Source organism: Nesoenas mayeri (genome assembly GCF_963082525.1).
Source record: "Nesoenas mayeri genome assembly, chromosome: 29".
Classification (NCBI taxonomy): Eukaryota; Metazoa; Chordata; class Aves; order Columbiformes; family Columbidae; genus Nesoenas; species Nesoenas mayeri.
In genome coordinates, this window is record NC_137561.1 from 221,276 (window position 1) to 242,592 (window position 21,317).

Sequence of the window (21,317 nt, forward strand, 5' to 3'; positions counted from 1 at the left end):
CGCTGGTTGTGCCGCCGGAGAGTGCGCGGAAAACAGGTGAAATACGGTAAATAAACCAAAGGGGTGAATGAACTAGAAGGAAATCAAGGGTATAAATTAAAAAATGAGGGGTTTTGGGGGGGTTTTGCACCAAAAAGGCACCTTTTTTGCACCAAAACGCACCTGTCAGGAGTGGGATTCGAACCCACGTCTCCACACGGAGACCAGAAACCCCAACCTGCGGGAAGGCAGCACCTTGAGTCTGGCGCCTTAGACCACTCGGCCATCCTGACGGTGCCAAGTTGGGGCTAAAAAGGGCTAAATAGCGCTCCAAAATGTTAGTTTAATGTGGAGTTTAGTTCTCTTGATGACGGTGCCAATTTGGGGCTAAAACCCACAAAATAGAGACGCTAAAAAATTGGGTTAATATGAATAAAGTCCCCTTTAATTGGGGAAAATTAACTCGCCCAACGTGGGGCTCGAACCCACGACCCTGAGATTAAGAGTCTCATGCTCTACCGACTGAGCTAGCCGGGCTCCCTAAATCGCCCTTTTTCTCCTCATTTTGCTGCGCGATTTTGGTGGTTTTTGCATTTCGCAAATTTTTGGCATTTTGCAATTTTTTCCATTTTGCAAATTTGTGCATTTTGCAAATTTTTTGCATTTTGCAATTTTTTGCACTTTGCACATTTTTGCCTTTTGCAAATTTTTTGCATTTATGCAAATTTGTGCGTTTCGCAAATTTTTTTGCATCTTGCAAATTTGTGCATTTCACAACTTTTTGCATTTTGCAAATTTTTTGCATTTTGCAACTTTTTTGCATTTCGCAACTTTTTGCATCTTGCAAATTTGTGCGTTTTGCACATTTTGAGCATTTATGCAATTTTTTACATTTATGCACATTTTTGCATTTCACCAATTTTTGCATTTCGCAAATTTGTGCACTTTGCAATTTTTTTGCATTTTGCAAATTTTTGGCATTAATGCAAAATTTTGGGGGCGATTAAACGCGTCGCGCTCGGATCAAAACCAGTGGCGGGAAAGGGGAATTTGGCTCCAATTTGGCTCCAATTTGGGTCGAAATTGGCTCGAATTGGGCCCTATCGGGGTCCCCACCCGGCCCCGTTTCTGTAGTGTAGTGGTTATCACGTTCGCCTCACACGCGAAAGGTCCCCGGTTCGAAACCGGGCAGAAACAGCTCTTTTTAGAGTCAAATGTTTTCACCTTTGAACAAGCGCTTTTTGCTCTGGATTATCCGATCCTGGGTCCCTTCCCGAACTCCTGGGTCCCTCCCGAACTCCTGGGACCCTCCCGGACTCCTGGGTCCCTTCCCGAACTCCTGGGTCCCTCTGAACTCCTGGGTCCCTTCCCGAACTCCTGGGTCCCTCCCGAACTCCTGGGACCCTCCCGGACTCCTGGGTCCCTTCCCGATCTCCTGGGTCCCTCCTGAACTCCTGGGTCCTTTCCCAAACTCCTGGGTCCTTTCCCGAACTCCTGGGTCCCTTCCCGAACTCCTGGGTCCCTCCTGAACTCCTGGGTCCCACCCTAGAACTCCTGGGTCCTTTCCCGAACTCCTGGGTCCCTTCCCGAACTCCTGGGTCCATCCTTAACTCCTGGGTCCCCCCTGAACTCCTGGGTCCCACCCTAGAACTCCTGGGTCCCTCCCAAACTTCTGGGTTCCCCGCCTGGGTCCCTCCCGGACTCCTGGGTCCCCTCCCGAACTCCTGGGTCCCTCTGAACTCCTGGGTCCCCCCTGAACTCCTGGGTCCCTCCCGAACTCCTGGATTCCCCCCCTGGGTTCCCCGAACTCCTGGGTCCCTCCCGAACTCCTGGGTCCCCCAACAAACCACAGACATTCGCAGGGTCATAGTTGGTTTATTCTCCCCGGGCGGGGCTTTGGGGGTCCCGGGGGGTCCCAGGGGGTCCTGGGGGGTTTTGGGGGTCCAGGGGGAGGTTTTGGGGGTCCCAGGTGGTTTTGGGGGCGTCTCAATCATCTTTGGGCGGAGCCGCCGTCGACCCCCCGGCTGAGGGGGGGGAGGAGGAGCCTGTGGGGGAAGGGGGGTGAGTGGTGACCTTTGACCTTAGTGTCCCCCCATGTCCCCATATCCCTCCATATCCCCCCATGTTCCCCATTGTCCCCATGTCCCCCAATGTCCCCACATTGTCCCCATGTCCCCCCATGTCCCCCATTGTCCCCATGTTCCCCATTGTCCCCATATCCCCCATGTCCCCCTATGTCCCCCATGTCCCCATTGTCCCCATGTCCCCCCATATCCCCCCCTGTCCCCCTGTCCCCATGTCCCCCCATGTCCCCATATCCCCACTGTCCAGATGTCCCCCCATGTCCCCCCATGTCCCCCATGTCGCCATGTCCCCCAATGTCTCCATGTCCCCATTGTCCCCATGTCCCCCAATGTCCCAATGTCCGCACATTGTCCCCATGTCCCCCCATGTCCCCCATTGTCCCCATGTTCCCCATTGTCCCCATATCCCCCATGTCCCCATGTCCCCCCATGTCCCCCATGTCTCCCAATGTCTCCATGTCCCCCCATATCCCCCATGTCCCCCATTGTCTCCATGTCCCCCCATTTCCCCATGTCCCCCATTGTCTCCATGTCCCCCCATGTCCCCAGTGTCCCCATTGTCCCCATGTCTCCCCATGTCCCCCCATGTCCCCCTGTTCCCATATCCCCCCATGTCCCCATTGTCCCCATGTCCCCCTGTATCTCCCCATGTCCCCTGTGTTCCCAATATCCCCATTAGCCCCATATCCCCCCATATCCCCCCACGTCCCCCATTGTCCCCATGTCCCCCCATGTCCCCATATCCCCATGTCCCCCATGTCCCCCATGTCCCCCATGTCCCCATGTCCCCCATGTCCCCATTGTCCCCAATGTCTCCATGTCCCCCCATGTCCCCATTGTCCCCAATGTCCCCGTTGTCCCCATGTCCCCCCATTGTCCCCATGTCCCCATCTCTCACCTCCGTGTCCCCCGCAAAGGCTCCTCAGGAACCCCCAGACCTGACGCACGAGATTCGCCAAACACTGAGCGCACATCCTGCCTGGGGACAATGGGGACAATGGGGACATTGGGGACATCATGGGGACATTGGGGACCATGGGGACATGGGGGGACAGGGGGACAATGTGGGACATGGGGACACTGGGGGACATTGGGGGTTATGGGGGGATATGGGGACACAGGGGGGATATGGGGACAATGGGGGAACATGGGGGACATGGGGACATTGGGGACATGGGGGTATAGGGGGAATATGGGGACACGGGGACATTGGGGACATCATGGGTACATGGGGGCATTGGGGGATATGGGGGGACATGAGGACAATGGGGATATGGGGACATGGGGGGATATGGGGACATGGGGGGATATGGGGACAATGGGGACAATGGGGACATGGGGGGATATGGGGAGATATGGGGACAAGGGGGGATATGGGGGGATATGGGGACATGGGGGGATATGGGGACAATGGGGACATGGGGACATGGGGGATATGGGGACAATGGGGACATGGGGGACATGGGGGGATATGGGGAGATATGGGGACAAGGGGGGATATGGGGACATCATGGGGACATGGGGGGATATGAGGGGATATGGGGGGATATGGGGACAAAGGGGACATGGGGGGACATGGGGACAATGGGGATATGGGGGGATATGGGGACAAAGGGGACAATGGGGACATGGGGGGACATGGGGGGACATGGGGGGACATGGGGGGACATGGGGACAATGGGGACAGGGGGGGACATGTGGGATATGGGGACAATGGGGACAATGGGGACATGGGGGGATATGGGGACATCATAGGGATATGGGGGGATATGGGGAGATATGGGGGAACATGGGGGGACATGGGAACAAAGGGGGATATGGGGACATCATGGGGATATGGGGACATGGGGGGACATGGGGGACATGGGGGGATATGGGGAGATATGGGGACATGGGAACAAAGGGGGATATGGGGACATCATGGGGACATGGGGGGATATGGGACATGGGGGCACAATGGGGGACATGGGGACATTGGGGGACATTGGGGGACATGGGGGCCCATGGGGACATTGGGGACACGGGGCCACCCACACACATCCTGTCTGGGGCCATTGGGGCCACGGGTGGGGACCCGGGGCACCCACACACATCCTGTTTGGGGACATGGGGACAAGCGCCACCCCCTGTGTCCCCAGCCTGGCCACACATCCTGTCCCCATGTCCCCATCCCTGTGTCCCCAACCCAATGTCCCCAGACCTGTCCCCATCCCTGTCCCATTATCCCCATGATGTCCCCATGTCCCTGTCCTTGTCCCAATGTCCCCATCCCAATGTCCCCATCCTGATGTCCCCATCCCTGTCCCATTATCCCTGTCCCCATGTCCCCATGATGTCCCCATGTCCCTGTCCTTGTCCCATTGTCCCCATCCCAATGTCCCCATGTCCCTGTCCCATTGTCCCCATCCCAATGTCCCCATCACTGTCTTTGTCCCCATGTCCCCATCCCAAAGTCCCCAACCCAATGTCCCCAACCCTGTCCCCATCCCTGTCCCATCATCCCTGTCCCCATGTCCCCCTGTCCCCATGATGTCCCCATGTCCCTGTCCTTGTCCCATCATCCCCATCCCAATGTCCCCATCCCGATGTCCCCATCACCATCCCATTGTCCCCATCCTGATGTCCCCATGTCCCCATGCCCATGTCCCTGTCCCCACATCCCTGTCCCATTGTCCCCATCCTAATCCCTGTGTCCCCATCCCAATGTCCCCAACCCAATGTCCCCAACCCAATGTCCCCATCCCTGTCCCATTCTCCCCATCCTGATGTCCCTATGTCCCCATGTCCCCCTCCCCTTCTGTCCCATTGTCCCCATCGCAGTCCCATGGTCCCCATGTCCCCATCCCAATGTCCCCATGTCCCCATCCCTGTCCCCATGTCCCCATGTCCCCATCCCCATGTCCCCATCACTGTCCCATTGTCCCCATCCCCATGTCCCCATCACTGTCCCAATGTCCCCGTCCCCATGTCCCCATCCCCATGTCCCCATGTCCCCATCCCCATGTCTCAATGTCCCCATCCCCATGTCCCCATCCCCATGTCCCCAACCCTGTCCCCATGTCTCCATCCCCATGTCCCCAACCCTGTCCCCATGTCCCCATCCTCATGTCCCCATCCCCATGTCCCCATCACTGTCCCATTGTCCCCATCCCCATGTCCCCATCCCCATGTCCCCATCCCCATGTCCCCATCACTGTCCCAATGTCCCCGTCCCCATGTCCCCATCCCCATGTCCCCATCCCCATGTCCCCATGTCCCCATGTCCCCGTCCCCATGTCCCCATCCCCATGTCCCCATGTCCCCATCCCCATGTCCCCATCCCCATGTCCCCATCCCCATGTCCCCATGTCCCCATCCCCATGTCCCCATCCCCGTCCCCACTCACCAGCTCCCGTGTGTCCCGTGGGCTTCTCCCCGTCGCCCTTAAATCCCCGGTGCCCGCGACAGGTGACAATGACAGTGACGGTGACACCGGCGTCACCGGGGCCGGTCGGGCCGGTCCCCACCCTGCGTGGGCGGCCCTGGGCAGGGAGGGGACAGTGGGGGACAGTGGGGGACAGTGGGGGACAAAGGGGACGTGACTCAGGGTCACTGGGGGTTTGGGACCCTGGGGGTTATTTGGGGTCACTGGGGGGGTTGGGACCCTGGGGGTTATTTGGGGTCACTGGGGGGGTTGGGACCCTGGGGGTTATTTGGGGTCACTGGGGGGGTTTGGGACCCTGGGGGTTATTGGGGGTCACTGGGGGGGGTTTGGGACCCTGGGGGTTATTTGGGGTCACTGGGGGGGGGTTTGGGACCCTGGGGGTTATTTGGGGTCACTGGGGGGGGTTTGGGACCCTGGGGGTTATTGGGGGTCACTGAGGGGGTTTGGGACCCTGGGGGTTATTGGGGGTCACTGGGGGGGGTTTGGGACCCTGGGGGTTATTTGGGGTCACTGGGGGGGGTTTGGGATCCTGGGGGTTATTTGGGGTCACTGGGGGGGTTGGGCCCCTGGGGGTTATTTGGGGTCACTGGGGGGGGTTTGGGACCCTGGGGGTCATTGGGGGTCACTGGGGGGGTTTGGGACCCTGGGGGTTATTTGGGGTCACTGGGGGGGGTTTAGGACCCTGGGGGTTATTTGGGGGTCCCCCTGGCCCCGCCCCTTCACCTTTGCCCCAGCGCGGGGTTGGCTGAGTCACTTCCCCCCCCCACCTCAGCCCCCGCGTCCGGTGGGCGGAGCCATGCAAATCAAGGGGCGGGGCTTTGCCTCGGATAGGCAGAGCCTCCTCAGGGCTGACGAATCGCGTTGCGGCGGGGGCGTGGCTTTGGGAAAGCAGAGCGCTGGGTTCGGGCGGAAGTGGGCGTGCGTTCGGGCGGAAGTGGGCGTGCGTTCGGGCGGAAGTAGGCGGGGCGCGCTGCTTGGCGGGCGTCGCGATGGTGAGAGCGGGACCGGGGGGATTTTGGGGGTAAATCGTCGCTTTTTGGGGGGTTTTTTGGGGTCCCCTGGGCCCCCCATTGATCCCTCACCCCTCCCCCAGCTGTTCTACTCGTTCTTCAAGTCGCTGGTGGGGAAGGACGTGGTGGTGGAGCTGAAGAACGACCTGAGGTGAGGGGGACACGGACCCCCATAGGCCCCCCCATGGACCCCCCATGGACCCCCCATGGACCCCCCATGGACACCCCCACGGACCCCCGTAGACCCCCCATGGACCTCCATAGACCCCCTGTGGACTTCCCCATAGACCCCTATAGACCCCCCCCAGAGATCCCATGAATCCCCCATAGACCCCCCCATGGACCCCCCCATGGACCTCCCCATAGACCCCTATAGACCTCCCATGGACCCCCCCATGGACCTCTCCGTGGACCCCTATAGACCCCCCACGGGCCTCCCCATGGACCCCTATAGACCCCCCATGGGCCTCCCCATGGACCTCCCCCATGGACCCCTATAGACCCCCCATGGACCCCCCCAGAGATCCCATGAAGCCCCCATGGACCCCCCACTATGGACCCCCCCATGGACCCCTATAGACCCCCCCATAGACCCCTATAGACCTCCCATGGACCCCCCCATAGACCCCTATAGACCTCCCATGGACCTCCCCATGGACCTCCCCATGGACCTCCCCGTGGACCCCTATAGACCCCCCATGCACCTCCCCATAGACCCCTATAGACCCCCCCATGGACCTCCCGCCATGGGCCTCCCCATGGACCTCCCCCCATGAACCCCTATAGACCCCCCATGGACCCCCCCATGGACCCCTATAGACCCCCCATGGACCCCCCCATGGACCCCCCCCGAGATCCCACGAAGCCCCCATGGGCCCCCCATAGACCCCGCCCCATGGGCCCCCCCATGGACCCCTGTAGACCCCCCCATGGACCCCTATAGACCTCCCATGGACCCCCCCATGGACCCCCCTGTTTCTTTTGGCAGCATCTGTGGGACCCTCCACTCCGTGGATCAGGTGAGATGTGGGGGGGTCTCTATGGGTCCAGGGGGGATCTCTATGGGTCTGGGGGGGTTCCTGTGGGTCTGGGGTGTCTCAATGGGTCTGGGGTGTCTCCATAGGTCTCTATGAGTCTTGAGGGGTCTCTATAGGTCTCTGTAGGTCCATATGGGTCCCTATAGGTCTCTGTGGGTCTGGGGGGGTTCTCTATAGGTCCCAGTGGGTCTGGGGGGTCTCAGTGGGTCTGGGGGGCCCCTATGGGTCTCTATGGGTCTGGGGGTGTCTCCATAGGTCTGGGGGGGTTTCTATGGGTCTTTGTGAGTCTTGGGGGGTCTCTATGGGTCTGGGTGTCTCTATGGGTCTGGGGGGGTCCCTATGCATCTCTATGTGTCTCTGTGGGTCTGGGGGGGTCTCTGTGGGTCTGGGGGGATCTCTATGGGTCTCTGTGGGTCTGGGGGGGTCTCTATGGGTCTCTGACCCCTCTCCCCCAGTACCTGAACATCAAACTGACCGACATCAGCGTCACCGACCCCGAGAAATATCCACACATGGTGGGACCCCAAACGGGGGGACATGGGGGTCTGGGGTCCCTGGGGGGTCCCTGGGGGGTCCCTGGGGGTCTGGGGGCATCCCAGGGGTCTCCTATTTGCTGGGAGGGTCTCTATGGGTCTCAGTGAGTCTGGGGAGTCCTTATGGGTCTCTATGGGTGTGGGGAGTCTCTATAGGTTTCTATAGGTCAGGGGTGTCTCTATGTGTCTCTATGGGTCTGGGGGGGTCTCTGTGGGTCTAGGGGGGGGTCTCTATGGGTCCTTATGGGTCTTTATGGGTCTGGGGGGTCTTTATAGTTCTAGGGGGGGGGCGCTCTATGGGTCTTGGGGGGGTCTCTGTGGGTCTGGGGGCTCTCTATGGGTCCAGGAGGGTCTCTATTGGTCTGTGTGGGTCTGGGGGGTCTCTGTGGGTCTCTATGGGTCTCTATACGTCTGTCTGTCTGTCCCCAACTGCTCGGTGTCTGGGGGGTCCCTATGGGTCTGTATGGGTCTGGGGGCTCTCTATGGGTCCAGGAAGGTCTGTGTGGGTCTGGGGGGGTCCCTATGGCTCTCTATGGGTCTCTATACGTCTGTCTGTCCGTCTCAGCTGTCCGTCCACAACTGCTCGGTGTCTGGGGGGTCCCTATGGCTCTCTATGGGTCTGGGGGCTCTCTATGGGGCCAGGAAGGTCTGTGTGGGTCTGGGGGGTCCCTATGGGTCTGTATGGGTCTGGGGGCTCTCTATGGGTCCAGGAGGCTCTCTATGGGTCTGGGAGGTCCCTATGGGTCTATATGGGTCTAGGGGGTCCCTATGGGTCTCTATGGGTCTGGGGGGGTCTCTATGGGTTTCTATGGGTCTGGGGGGGTCTCTATGGCTCTCTATGGGTCTGGGGGGTCCCTATGGCTCTCTATGGGTCTGGGGGGTCCCTATGGCTCTCTATGGGTCCCTATGGGTCTCTATGTCTGTCTGTCTGTCCCAGCTGTCTGTCCGCAACTGCTCAGTGTCTGGGGGGTCCCTATGGGTCTGTATGGGTCTGGGGGCTCTCTATGGGTCCAGGAGGCTCTCTATGGGTCTGGGGGGTCCCTATGGCTCTCTATGGGTCTGGGGGCTCTCTATGGGTCCAGGAGGCTCTCTATGGGTCTGGGGGGTCCCTATGGCTCTCTATGGGTCTGGGGGGTCCCTATGGCTCTCTATGGGTCTGGGGGGTCCCTATGGGTCCAGGAGGCTCTCTGTGGGTCTGGGGGGTCCCTATGGGTCTGTATGGGTCTGGGGGCTCTCTATGGGTCCAGGAGGCTCTCTATGGGTCTGGGGGGTCCCTATGGCTCTCTATGGGTCTGGGGACTCTCTATGGGTCCAGGAGGCTCTCTATGGGTCTGGGGGGTCCCTATGGCTCTCTATGGGTCTGGGGGCTCTCTATGGGTCCAGGAGGCTCTCTATGGGTCTGGGGGGTCCCTATGGCTCTCTATGGGTCTGGGGGGTCCCTGTGGGTCTGTATGGGTCTGGGGGCTCTCTATGGGTCCAGGAGGCTCTCTATGGGTCTGGGGGGTCCCTATGGCTCTCTATGGGTCTGGGGGCTCTCTATGGGTCCAGGAGGCTCTCTATGGGTCTGGGGGGTCCCTATGGCTCTCTATGGGTCTGGGGGGTCCCTATGGGTCTCTATGGGTCTGGGGGGGTCTCTATGGGTTTCTATGGGTCTGGGGGGGTCTCTATGGCTCTCTATGGGTCCCTATGGGTCTCTATGTCTGTCTGTCCGTCCCAGCTGTCCGTCCGCAACTGCTTCATCCGGGGCTCGGTGGTTCGCTACGTGCAGCTCCCGGCCGACGAGGTGGACACGCAGCTCCTGCAGGACGCGGCCAGGAAAGAGGCTTTGCAGCAAAAACAGTGACCCCCCAAAACACGGGGACCCCCCCGACACCCCCCCGAACCCCCAAACCCCCCAAAACCCCGAAAAAACGGCTCCAAATGACCCAAAACCGGCCAAAATCCGCCCAGAAACGCCCCAAATCCGCCTCAAACTGGGACACTCGGCTGCTGCGGGATGGGGGTGCAAAGAGGGGCTGGGGGAAAATTGGGGACCCCCCAAAATTGGGGACCCCCCCAGGACTCCCCTGAGATCCCCATTGAGCTCCTGACCCCCCAAAACCCTCGAAATCCCGAAAAAATGAGCCAAAACGCCCCAAAAATGCCCCAAAATGGGACGTTCGGCTGCTGCGGGATGGGGGTGCAAAGAGGGGCTGCAGGAAAATGGGGGACCCCCCCAAAATTGGGGATCCCCCCCAGGGACCCCTGACCCCCCCCCCCCTCCTGAACCCCCCCAATAAACCCAATGGATCAGCCCTGGTTGGGGGCGGTGCTGCCGGACGCCTGGGTCCCTTTTTATTGGGGGGGGTTGGGGGTATGTGGGGGGGGTTTGGGTGTGTGGGTGAAGCCCCTCCCGAACGCCTGGGTCCCTCCCCGGATGCCTGGGTCCCCCCGGGTCCCCCCATGTCCCCCCTCCCCCGAACTCCTGGGTTCCCCCGCCCCCCCCGCACTTTTGGTTCCTCCCGCCCAGGGGGCGTGGCCAAGCGGCGGCGGGAACCGTCGCCATAGCGACGCGGCAGGGGGCGCAACCAGGGCGGGGCTTCCCGCCGGGGCCCGTCGCCTTGACAACGCCGCTCCGAGGACCCCAGCGGGGGCTGCCCATTGCAGCGCCTGCTCACAAATCCCTCCCCACGCACGGGCCGGGACCCCCGGGTGGCACCGGGTGACGCGATCACGGGTGTCGCCTCCACGGGGAAAAGCGCCCGGTTTAAAAAGCGCCGTTTAAAACCCAGCGCTACGAAACGATTCGCGCGGCATCAGGCGATCTCAGCGGGCAGCCCAAAGCTTGGGGGCTTTGGAGCGGCGGGCGGAAGTGACGCTCGCAGCACCGCCCACTCCCGGTCGCAGCGCTCGGCGGTAAGTGATGGCGGCGCGGCATCGCCCGCCTTCTCCATCCGCCCCGCATCGCGGCTCCCGCCGCCCATCGGGCCCCCGCGGCGGCCGATACCCCGCGCCCGGGACCCCCCGCGCCCGCCGGGACCCTCGGATCCCGCCGCGGGGCTGTAACGGGGGCGCTCCCGGCCCCGCCGCCATTGTGGGCGCCAAGATGGCGGCGGGTGGAGGAGCCGGGGGAGACGCGGCCGCCGCGGGTTCGGGGTTTGGCGGGAAGGGCGCGGATTGGCTGGGGGGGGGCGGGGGGATGCCTGGGTCCATTGAGGGGGTGGGGGGTCCCAGGACCTTTTTGGGGGGACGGGGGGGTGCCAGGACGCCTGGGTCCCTTTTGGGGTTTCGTGTTCTCAGATGTTGGGGTGTCCCTGGGTCCCTTTTGGGGTGACGAGGGTACTAGGACGCCTGGGTCCCTTTTGGGGTCTTATGTCCCCAAATCCTGGGGGGTCCCTTTTGGGGCAACAGGGGGACCAAGACTTGAGGTCCCTTTTGGGGTTGATGTCCCCACATCTTGGGGTGTCCCTGGGTCTCTTTTGTGGTCTCATGTCCCCAGATCTTGGGGTGTCTCTGGGTCCCTTTTGGGGTCTCATGTCCCCAAACATTGGGGTGTCCTTGGGTCCCTTTTGGGGTGACAGGGGGACCAAGACTTGGGGTCCCTTTTGGGGTCTCATATCCCCACATCTTGGGGTGTCCCTGGGTCTCTTTTGGGGTCTCATGTCCCCAAACTTTGGGGCACTCCTGGGTCCCTTTTGGGGTCTCATGTTCCCAAACATTGGGGTGTCCCTGGGTCCCTTTTTGGGGTCTCATGTCCCCAAACATTGGGGTGTCCCTGGGTCCCTTTTGGGGTCTCATGTTTCCAAATCTCTTAGGATGTCCCTTGGTCCCTTTTTGGGGTCTCATGTCCCCAATGTTGAGGTGTCCCTTGGTCCCTTTTGGGGTCTCACGTCCCCAAATCTTGGGGTGTCCCTTGGTCCCATTTAGGGTGACAGGGGGACCAAGACTTGGGGTCCCTTTTGGGGTCTCATGTCCCCAAATGTTGGGGTGTCCCTGGGTCTCTTTTGGTGTCACACGGGTACCAGGACTCCTGGGTCCCTTTTAGGGTCTCATGTCCCAGAATGTTGGGATGTCCCTTTTGGGGGTCACAGGAGTCCCTGGGTCTCTTTTGGGGTCTCGTGTCCCCAAATGTTGGGGTGTCCCTGGTGTGTCCAGGTCCCTTTTGGGGTCACAGGGGTGCCAAGACACTTTGGTCCCTTTTGGGGTCTCAGGTCCTCAAACATTGGGGTGTCCCTGGGTCCCTTTTGGGGCCTCATGTCCCCAAACATTGGGGCACTCCTGGGTCCCTTTTTGGGGTCTCATGTCCCCAAATGTCGGGGTGTCCCTTGGTCCCTTTTTGGGGTCTCATGTCCCCAGATCTTGGGGTGTCCCTGGGTCCCTTTTGGGGTGACAGGGGGACCAAGACTTGGGGTCCCTTTTGGGGTCTCATGTCCCCCAATGTTGGGGTGTCCCTGGGTCCCTTTTGGGGTCTGATGTCCCCAAATGTTGGGGTGTCCCTGAGTCCCTTTTGGGGTGACAGGGGGACCAAGACTTGGGGTCCCTTTTGGGGTCTCATGTCCCCAAATGTTGGGGTGTCCCTGGGTCCCTTTTGGGGTCTGATGTCCCCAAACATTGGGGTGTCCCTTGGTCCCTTTTGGGGTGACAGGGGGACCAAGACTTGGGGTCCCTTTTGGGGTCTCATGTCCCCAAATGTTGGGGTGTCCCTTGGTCCCTTTTTGGGGTGACAGGGGAACCAAGACTTGGGGTCCCTTTTGGGGTCTCATGTCCCCAAATGTTGGGGTGTCCCTGGGTCCCTTTTGGGGTCTCGTGTCCCCAAACATTGGGATGTCCCTTGGTCACTTTTGGGGTCTGATGTCCCCAAATCTTGGGGTGTCCCTTGGTCCCTTTTGGAGTGACAGGGGGACCAAGACTTGGGGTCCCTTTTGGGGTCTCATGTCCCCAAATGTTGGGGTGTCCCTGGGTCCCTTTTGGGATCTCGTGTCCCCAGATCTTGGGGTGTCCCTGGGTCCCTTTTGGGGTGACAGAGGGACCAAGATTTGGGGTCCCTTTTGGGGTCTGATGTCTCCACATCTTGGGGTGTCCCTTGGTCCGTTTTGGGGTGACAGGGGGACCAAGACTTGGGGTCCCTTTTTGGGGTCTCATGTCCCCAGATCTCAGGGTGTCCCTTGGTCCCTTTTTGGGGTCTCACGTCCCCAAATGTCGGGGTGTCCCTTGGTCCCTTTTGGGGTGACAGTGCTGCCCACACTTGGGTCCCTCCCCCTGTCCCAAGTCCCCATTTCCAGGGTCTCTCTCCCCCAAATATCGGGGTGTCCCCGGGCTCCCCGTATCCCCAATTGTCCCCAATTGTCCCTAATTGTCCCCAATCCCCTCCAGCCCCGTCAGGATGGCGGAAAACGACGTTGACAACGAACTCCTGGACTACGAAGATGATGAAGTGGAGAACGCGGCCGGGGGGGACGGGGCCGAGGTGCCCCCCAAAAAGGACGTGAAGGGCTCGTACGTGTCCATCCACAGCTCCGGCTTCCGCGACTTCCTGCTCAAACCCGAGCTGCTCCGCGCCATCGTGGACTGCGGCTTCGAGCACCCCTCCGAGGGTGAGATTTGATTTGGGGACGATTGGGGCCGTTTTGGGACATTTCGGGGGGTGGTTTTTGGGGTGCTCACCCCCCCGTGTCGCCCGCAGTGCAGCACGAGTGCATCCCGCAGGCCATCCTGGGCATGGACGTGCTGTGCCAGGCCAAGTCCGGCATGGGCAAGACGGCCGTGTTCGTGCTGGCCACCCTGCAGCAGCTGGAGCCCGTCACCGGACAGGTCAGCGGGGACCCAGGCGTCCGGGGGAACCCAGGCGTCCGGGGGACCCAGGCGTTCAGGGGGACCCAGGTGTTCGGGGAGGACCCAGGAGTTCAGGGGACCGAGGCATCCAGGGAGGAGATCCAGGGCTCTGCAATAAGAATTGGAGGGAACCCAGAAATTAGAGATGGGGGGACCCAGGCGTTTGGGGGGGACCCAGGAGTTCGGGGGGACCCAGGCGTTCGGGAGGACCCAGGCGTTCAGGGGGACCCAGGAGTTCGGGGGGACCCAGGCGTCCGGGGGACCCAGGCGTCCAGGGAGGAGATCCAGGGCTCTGCAATAAGAATTGGGGGGAACCCAGAAATTAGACACAAGGAGACACAGGCATTTGGAGGGACCCAGGAGTTCAGGGGGACCCAGGAGTTCGGGAGGACCCAGGCGTTCGGGGGACCCAGGAGTTCGGGGGACCCAGGCGTCCGGGAGGACCCAGGCGTCCAGGGAGGAGATCAAGGGCTCTGCAATAAGAATTGGGGGGAACCCAGAAATTAGACACAAGGAGACACAGGCATTTGGAGGGACCCAGGAGTTCGGGGGGACCCAGGAGTTCAGGGGGACCCAGGCGTCCGGGGGACCCAGGCGTCCAGGGAGGAGATCCAGGGCTCTGCAATAAGAATTGGGGGGAACCCAGAAATTAGACACAAGGAGACACAGGCATTTGGGGGGACCCAGGAGTTCAGGGGGACCCAGGCGTTCGGGAGGACCCAGGCGTTCGGGGGACCCAGGAGTTTGGGGGACCCAGGCGTCCGGGGGGACCCAGGCGTCCAGGGAGGAGATCAAGGGCTGTGCAATAAGAATTGGGGGGAACCCAGAAATTAGAGACGGGGGGACCCAGGAGTTAGGGGGGGACCTAGGCGTTCGGGGGACCTAGGCGTCCGGGGGGACCCAGGCGTTCGGGGAGACATGGGCATCCCAGGGACCCAGGAGTTCAGGGGGACACAGAAGTTTGGGAAGGGAACCAGGCATCCGGGGGACCCAGGAGTTTGGGGAGGACCCAGGAGTTTGGGGAGGACCCAGGCGTCCGGGGGACCCAGGAGTTCGGGGGGACGCAGGCATCTAGGGAGGAGATCCGGAGCTCTGCAATAAGAATTGGGGGGAACCCAGAAATTAGAGACGGGGGGGACCCAGGCGTTCGGGGGGACCCAGGAGTTCAGGAAGGGACCCAGGCGTTCGGGGGACACAAATGTTTGGGGAGACCCAGGAGTTTGGGGGGAACCAGGAGTTTGGGGGACCCAGGCATCCGGGCGGACCCAGGCGTCCAGGGAGGAGATCCAGGGCTCTGCAATAAGAATTGGGGGGAACCCAGAAATTAGAGATGGGGGGACCCAGGAGTTCGGGAGGGACCCAGGCGTTCGGGGAGGACCCAGGAGTTCGGGGGACCCAGGCGTCCGGGGAGGAGATCCAGGGCTGCCCAATAAGAACTGGGGGGACCCCAGAATTTGGGGATGGGGGACCCAGGTGTCTGGGGGGGTGTCCCCCAGGTTTGGGGGGGCCCTGTGGTGACCCCACTGTCCCCCCCATATATCTCTGGTGTTGATGCATCAGACAGGGGAGCTGCTGTTCCACATCAGGCTTTGGGGGGTCCCATAGATTTTGGGGGGCTGTGGGGGGGTCCCTCAGGTTTGGGGGGGCCCTGGGTGACCCCACTTTTCCCCCTATATATCTCTGGTGTTGATGCATCAGACATGGGAGCTGCTGTTCCACATCAGGGCTTTGGGGGGTCCCACAGATTTTGGGGAGTCCCACAGATTTGGGGGGGGTCCCATAGATTTTGGGGGGCTGTAGGGGGGTCCCCCAGGTTTGGGGGGGCCCTAGGTGACCCCCCTGTCCCTTTAGGTGTCAGTGCTGGTGATGTGTCACACGCGGGAGCTGGCGTTCCAGATCAGCAAAGAGTACGAGCGCTTCTCCAAGTACATGCCCAGCGTTAAGGTGCGATTTTTGGGGTGCAGGGGAGGTTTGGGGGGGCCCTGGGGACCCCCAGTGTTGGGAGAGGGATGCAAAGTCACCCTGAAATTCTAGGGGACCCCAAAGTTTTGGGAAGGTGGGGATGGAGGTAAAAGGGAGGTGTGCTGGTTTTGGGGTGACCCTGTTGTTCCCACCCCAGGTATCAGTGTTTTTTGGGGGGCTCTATGGGGCTCCAGGGGGGTGTGTAGGTTTTGGGGTGACCCCGTTGCCCCCCCCAGGTGTCGGTGTTTTTCGAGGGGCTCTATGGGGCTCCAGGGGGGTGTGTAGGTTTTGGGGTGACTCTGTTGCCCCCCCAGGTGTCAGTGTTTTTTGGGGGACTCTGGGGGTCACTGGGGGGCTTCAGGATTCTGGGGTGACCCTGTTGCCCCCCAGGTGTGGGTGTTTTTTGGGGGGCTCTATGGGGGTCCAGGGGGGTGTGTAGGTTTTGGGGTGACCCCATTGCCTCCCCAGGTGTCGATGTTTTTTGGGGGGCTCTATGGGGGTCCAGGGGGGTGTGTAGGTTTTGGGGTGACCCCGTTGCCCCCCCAGGCGTCGGTGTTTTTTGGGGGGCTCTATGGGGGTTCAGGGGGGTGTGTAGGTTTTGGGGTGACCCCGTTGCCCCCCCAGGTGTCGGTGTTTTTCGGGGGGCTCTATGGGGCTCCAGGGGGGTGTGTAGGTTTTGGGGTGACCCCGTTGCCCCCCCAGGTGTCGGTGTTTTTCGGGGGGCTCTCCATCAAGAAGGACGAGGAGGTGCTGAAGAAGAACTGTCCCCACGTGGTGGTGGGGACGCCCGGGCGGATCTTGGCCCTGGCGCGGAACAAGAGCCTCAACCTCAAGCACATCAAACACTTCATCCTGGACGAGTGCGACAAGATGCTCGAGCAGCTCGGTGGGTCCTGGGCGGGGTTTTGGGGTGTCCTGGAGGGGTTTGGGGGGGGTTCTGGGGTCTTTGGGGGGGTTCTAGGGCTATTTGCAGCGTTTAGCCATCAGTAGGGACCAGAGTGAACGCCACAGAGTGAGTTATAGGAAGCATTGGAGGCGGTTTGGGCATGTAGCCATCAGTAGGGACCAGAGTGAACAGCTTGTAGTGAGTTAGAGGAGAGGATTGGGGAGGATTCTGGGGTGTTTGGGGGGTTCTGAGGCTATTTGCAGCATTTAGCCATCAGTAGGGACCAGAGTGAATGCCACAGATTGAGTTATAGGAAGCATTGGAGGTGGTTTGGGAGTGTAGTCATCAGTAGGGACCAGAGTGAACAGCTTGTAGTGAGTTAGAGGAGAGGATTTGAGGGGGTCCTGGGGAGGGTTCTGGGGTGTTTAGGGGGGTTCTGGGGTGTTTAGGGGGGTTCTGGGGTGTTTGGGGGGGTTCTGGGGTGTTTGGGGGGGTGCTGGGGCTATTTGCAGAGTTCAACCATCAGTAGGGACCAGAGTGAACGGCACAGAGGGAGTTACAGGAGGCATTGGGGCGGTTTGGGCATTTAGCCATCAGTAGGGACCAGAGTGAACAGCTTGTAGCAAGTTAGAAGGGAGACTTGGGGGGGGTCCTAGGGGCCTGGGGAGGCTACCAGGAGTCCAAGAGGAGATTTGGGGGTGACCACAGTCCCCCAAGCCCCCAAAACCCTCCCTTGCCCCCCAAACCCCTTTTCTCACTCACTACACACTGTTCACTCTGGTCCCTACTGATGGCTGAACTCCCAAACCCTTCCTATAACTCTCTCTATGCTGTTCACTCTGGTCCCTACTGATGTGTACACCCCCCCCCCCCCCCCCCCCCCCAACCCCCCTCCAACTGCACCAAATCCCCTCCCCAGCCCCTCAGCCCCCTCCTGTAATTCACTCTGTGCCATTCACTCTGGTCCCTACTGATGGCTGCACCCCTAAAACTCCTTCCAGCCCCCCTATTACCCCTCTGTTACCCCCCAGGCCGCCTAAAACCCCTTCTCCAACCCCCTAAAGCCCTCCTATAACTCACTCTGTGTCGTTCACTCTGGTCCCTACTGATGGCTGAACTCCCAAACCCTTCCTATAACTCACTCTGTGCCGTTCACTCTGGTCCCTACTGATGTCTACACCCCCCCAAACCCCTTCCAACCACCCCAAACCCCCTCAAACCCTCCTATAACACACACTGTGCCGTTCACTCTGGTCCCTACTGATGCCTACACCCCCCTCCCCCCCAACCCCCTCCAACTGCACCAAACCCCCTCCCCAGCCCTCTCCTCTAATTCACTCTGTGCTGTTCACTCTGGTCCCTACTGATGTCTACACCCCCCAAACCCTTCCTATAACTCACTCTGTGCCGTTCACTCTGGTCCCTACTGATGTCTACACCCCTCAAACCCCTTCAAACCCTCCTGTTACTCACTCTGTGCCATTCACTCTGGTCCCTACTGATGTCTACACCCCCCAAACCCTTCCTATAACTCGCTCTGTGCCGTTCACTTCTGGTCCCTACTGATGGCTGAACTCCTAACACCCTTCCTATAACTCCCTCTGTGCCGTTCACTCTGGTCCCTACTGATGTCTGCACTCCCAAACCCCTTCCTATAACTCGCTCTGTGCCGTTCACTCTGGTCCCTACTGATGTCTACCCCCCCCCCAAACCCCTTCCAATCCCCCCAAAAACCCCCCCAAACCCCATTCTAACCCCCTCTTTGTCCCCCCCAAGACATGCGCCGGGACGTCCAGGAGATTTTCCGCATGACCCCGCACGAAAAGCAGGTCATGATGTTCAGCGCCACGCTCAGCAAGGAAATCCGCCCCGTCTGCCGCAAATTCATGCAAGACGTAATTAACTAATTACCCCCCTCACCCCCCCCGCCCCCCCCCACCCCATGCGGAAGAAATTCGGGTCCGTCCCCCCCCCCGCCAAACCCCGTTTTTTCCTCCTCTTCGAAGAGCCCCCCCAAAGCAGTTTGGCTGCGTTTTGTTCTATTTTTGGGGTGTCCCGTGTCCCCTCCTCTTTTATTTTTGGCCCCCCCACAATCCCGGGGTCCCCCCCCAACCCCGAAACGCTGCGGCACACGACGAGAACAAGCGGGAGCCCCCCCGGATTCGGCGCTGGAACCCGGGACCCCCCCAGGACCCCCAAAAGGAGCCGGCGCCGAGCAGGAGATTTGGCAGTTTTTGTTTTGGGGGGAAAAAGGGGGAAAATGGGGGTGGGGGGGGTGGTATTGGGGTGCTGGGGGGGGGGAGGGGGGGGTATTTTGGGGTCCCAGGGGCCATATTGGGGTCCCAGGGAATATTTTTGGGGTCCCAGGGACTGTATTGGGGTCCCAGGGAATATATTGGCATCCCAAGGGATATATTGGGGTCCCCACGGGAGATTTTTGGGCTGCCAAGGGATATTTGGGGGTCCCAGAGAACATCTTGGGGACCCATGGGATATTTAGGGGTCTCAGGGAATATTTTGGGGGGCCCAGGGACCGTATTGGGGGTCCCAGGGGCTGTTTTGGGGTCCCAAGGGATATTTTGGGGTCTCTGGGACATTTTGGGGTCCCAGGACCATATTGGGGTCCCACAGGATATTTTGGGGTCGCAGAGAATATATTGGGGTCCGAGGGGCCTTTTTGGGGTCCCAGGGCTGTTTTGGGGTCCCAAGGGATATATTGGGGTCCCAGGGACCATATTGGGGTCCCCACAGGATATTTTGGGGTCACAGAGAATATATTGGGGTCCAGGGGCACCCCTATTGAGTCTCGGGGAGCAGAGACCCCCAATTAAATTTTGGGGTGCAGGGGGATCCCCCAAAGTCATCAGGAGGCATTGGGGGCTATAGGGACTTTTTGGGGTCTTAGGGTCCATTTTGGGGCATATTGGGGCACAGGGCCCCCCCATTAAGTTTTGGGGTGCAGGGGGGGACCCCATTTAAGTTCTGGAGTGCAGGGGACCCCCCATTTATTTTGGGGTGCAGGGGGGTCCCCAAAGCCCCATTGGGATGCAGGGAGTTCAGGGATGCTCAGGGGGCTCTTTGGGGCTCCCATGGGCCATTTTGGGACCATATTGGGGTGCAGGGACCCCCCCTTTTAAGTTCTGGGGTACACGGGATCCCCCCATTAGGTTTTGGGGTGCAGGGGGATCCCCAAACCCTTAGAGAGTTATTGGAGTCTATAGGGACCTTTTGGGCCTCCCAGGGGCTGTTTTGGGCCATTTTGGGACCATTTTGGGGCACAGGGACCCCCCATTAAGTTTTGGGGTGCAGGAGGGGGACCCCCTTTAAATTCTGGGGTGCAGGGGACCCTCCATTAAGTTTTGGGGTACAGGGGGGTCCCTAAACCCATGGGGGGGGTATTGGAGTCTATAGGGACCTTTTGTGCTCCCAGGGGCCGTTTTGGGCCATTTTGGACCAAATTGGGCCATTTTGGGGCCAAATTGGGGCGCAGGGACCCCCCCATTAAGTTTTAGGGTGCAGGGGGGGACCCCCATTCAGTTCTGGGATGCAGGGACCGCATCATTTATTTTGGGGTGCAAGGGGGTCCCCAAACCCATAGTTATTGCAGTCAAGAGGGACCTTTTTGGTCTCCCAGAGGCCGTTTTGGGCCGTTTTGGGGACCAAATTGGGCCATTTTGGGACCAAATTGGGGCGCAGGGACCCCCCCTAGATTGTTGGGGTGCAAGGGGGGGGACCCCCGTTTAATTTTTGGGGTCCCCCCCCAGCCCATGGAGATCTTTGTGGACGACGAGACGAAGCTGACGCTGCACGGGCTGCAACAATATTACGTGAAGCTGAAGGACAACGAGAAGAACCGCAAGTTGTTCGACCTGTTGGACGTGCTGGAATTCAACCAGGTGAGGAGGGGGACACCCCAAAATCCAAGGGGGGGACCCAAAAATGATGGGGGGACCCCGGATATTGGGGGGGGACCCCAAAAATCCCGGGTTTGGGGGGCAAAGGGGAGGGGAATACAAGGGGAAGGCAATGGGGAAAAGGAATGGATGGGGGGGACCCAGGAGTTCGGGGGGGACCCAGGAATTGGGGAGGGGACCCAGGAGTTCGGGAGGGACCCAGGAGTTCGGGAGGGACCCAGGAACTGGGGAGGGGACCCAGGAGTTTGGGAAGGACCCAGGAATTGGGGAGGGGGACCAGGAGTTTGGGGGGGACCCAGGAACTGGGGAGGGGACCCAGGAGTTCAGGGGGGAACATTGGGATCATGGGGGGACCCAGGAGTTTGGGGAGATGGGGGACCTGGGTGGACTTGGCAGCCCTGGGGGGACCCAGGAGTTCGGGGGGGGACCCAGGAGTGCGGGAAGGGACCCAGGAGTTCGGGGGGCAGACATGGGGATCATGGGGGGACCCAGGAGTTCAGGAGGGGACCCAGGAGTTCAGGAGGGGACCCAGGAGTTCGGGGGGGGACCCAGGAGTTCGGGGGGCAGGCATGGGGATCATGGGGGGACCCAGGAGTTCGGGGGGCAGACATGGGGATCATGGGGGGACCCAGGAGTTCAGGAGGGACCCAGGAGTTCAGGGGGCACCCAGGAATTTG

General features: G+C 60.5%; 2 protein-coding genes across 3 annotated transcripts in view; both read left to right on the plus strand.

Moving 5' to 3' along the window:
* Window positions 1–6,421: 6,421 nt before the first annotated feature.
* Window positions 6,422–10,379, plus strand: LSM2 (LSM2 homolog, U6 small nuclear RNA and mRNA degradation associated). Of its 2 annotated transcripts, none has more exons than XM_080360730.1 (5): window positions 6,422–6,479; window positions 6,581–6,648; window positions 7,486–7,516; window positions 7,990–8,049; window positions 9,785–10,379. In XM_080360730.1, the coding sequence occupies exons 1-5, from the start codon at window positions 6,477–6,479 to the stop codon at window positions 9,908–9,910; spliced, it is 288 nt and encodes a 95-aa protein (XP_080216856.1). In that variant the 5' UTR covers window positions 6,422–6,476; the 3' UTR covers window positions 9,911–10,379. The 2 variants fall into 2 exon arrangements, with proteins under 2 accessions (XP_080216856.1, XP_080216857.1); XM_080360731.1 differs by having other exon boundaries at window positions 6,453–6,479; window positions 6,602–6,648.
* A 494-nt stretch (window positions 10,380–10,873) lies between these two features.
* The window catches only part of LOC308050658 (spliceosome RNA helicase DDX39B-like), a gene marked incomplete at its 3' end in the record, with an annotated part of 12,112 nt that continues 1,668 nt past the window's right edge, over window positions 10,874–21,317 (plus strand). Inside the window, exons 1-7 of the mRNA XM_080360814.1 lie at window positions 10,874–10,962; window positions 13,420–13,640; window positions 13,730–13,857; window positions 15,730–15,822; window positions 16,543–16,726; window positions 18,503–18,621; window positions 20,491–20,622. Of these exons, the coding sequence (XP_080216940.1) occupies window positions 13,430–13,640; window positions 13,730–13,857; window positions 15,730–15,822; window positions 16,543–16,726; window positions 18,503–18,621; window positions 20,491–20,622 (867 nt within the window). The 5' untranslated portion in view covers window positions 10,874–10,962; window positions 13,420–13,429. The remainder of the gene's footprint in view (window positions 10,963–13,419; window positions 13,641–13,729; window positions 13,858–15,729; window positions 15,823–16,542; window positions 16,727–18,502; window positions 18,622–20,490; window positions 20,623–21,317) is intronic.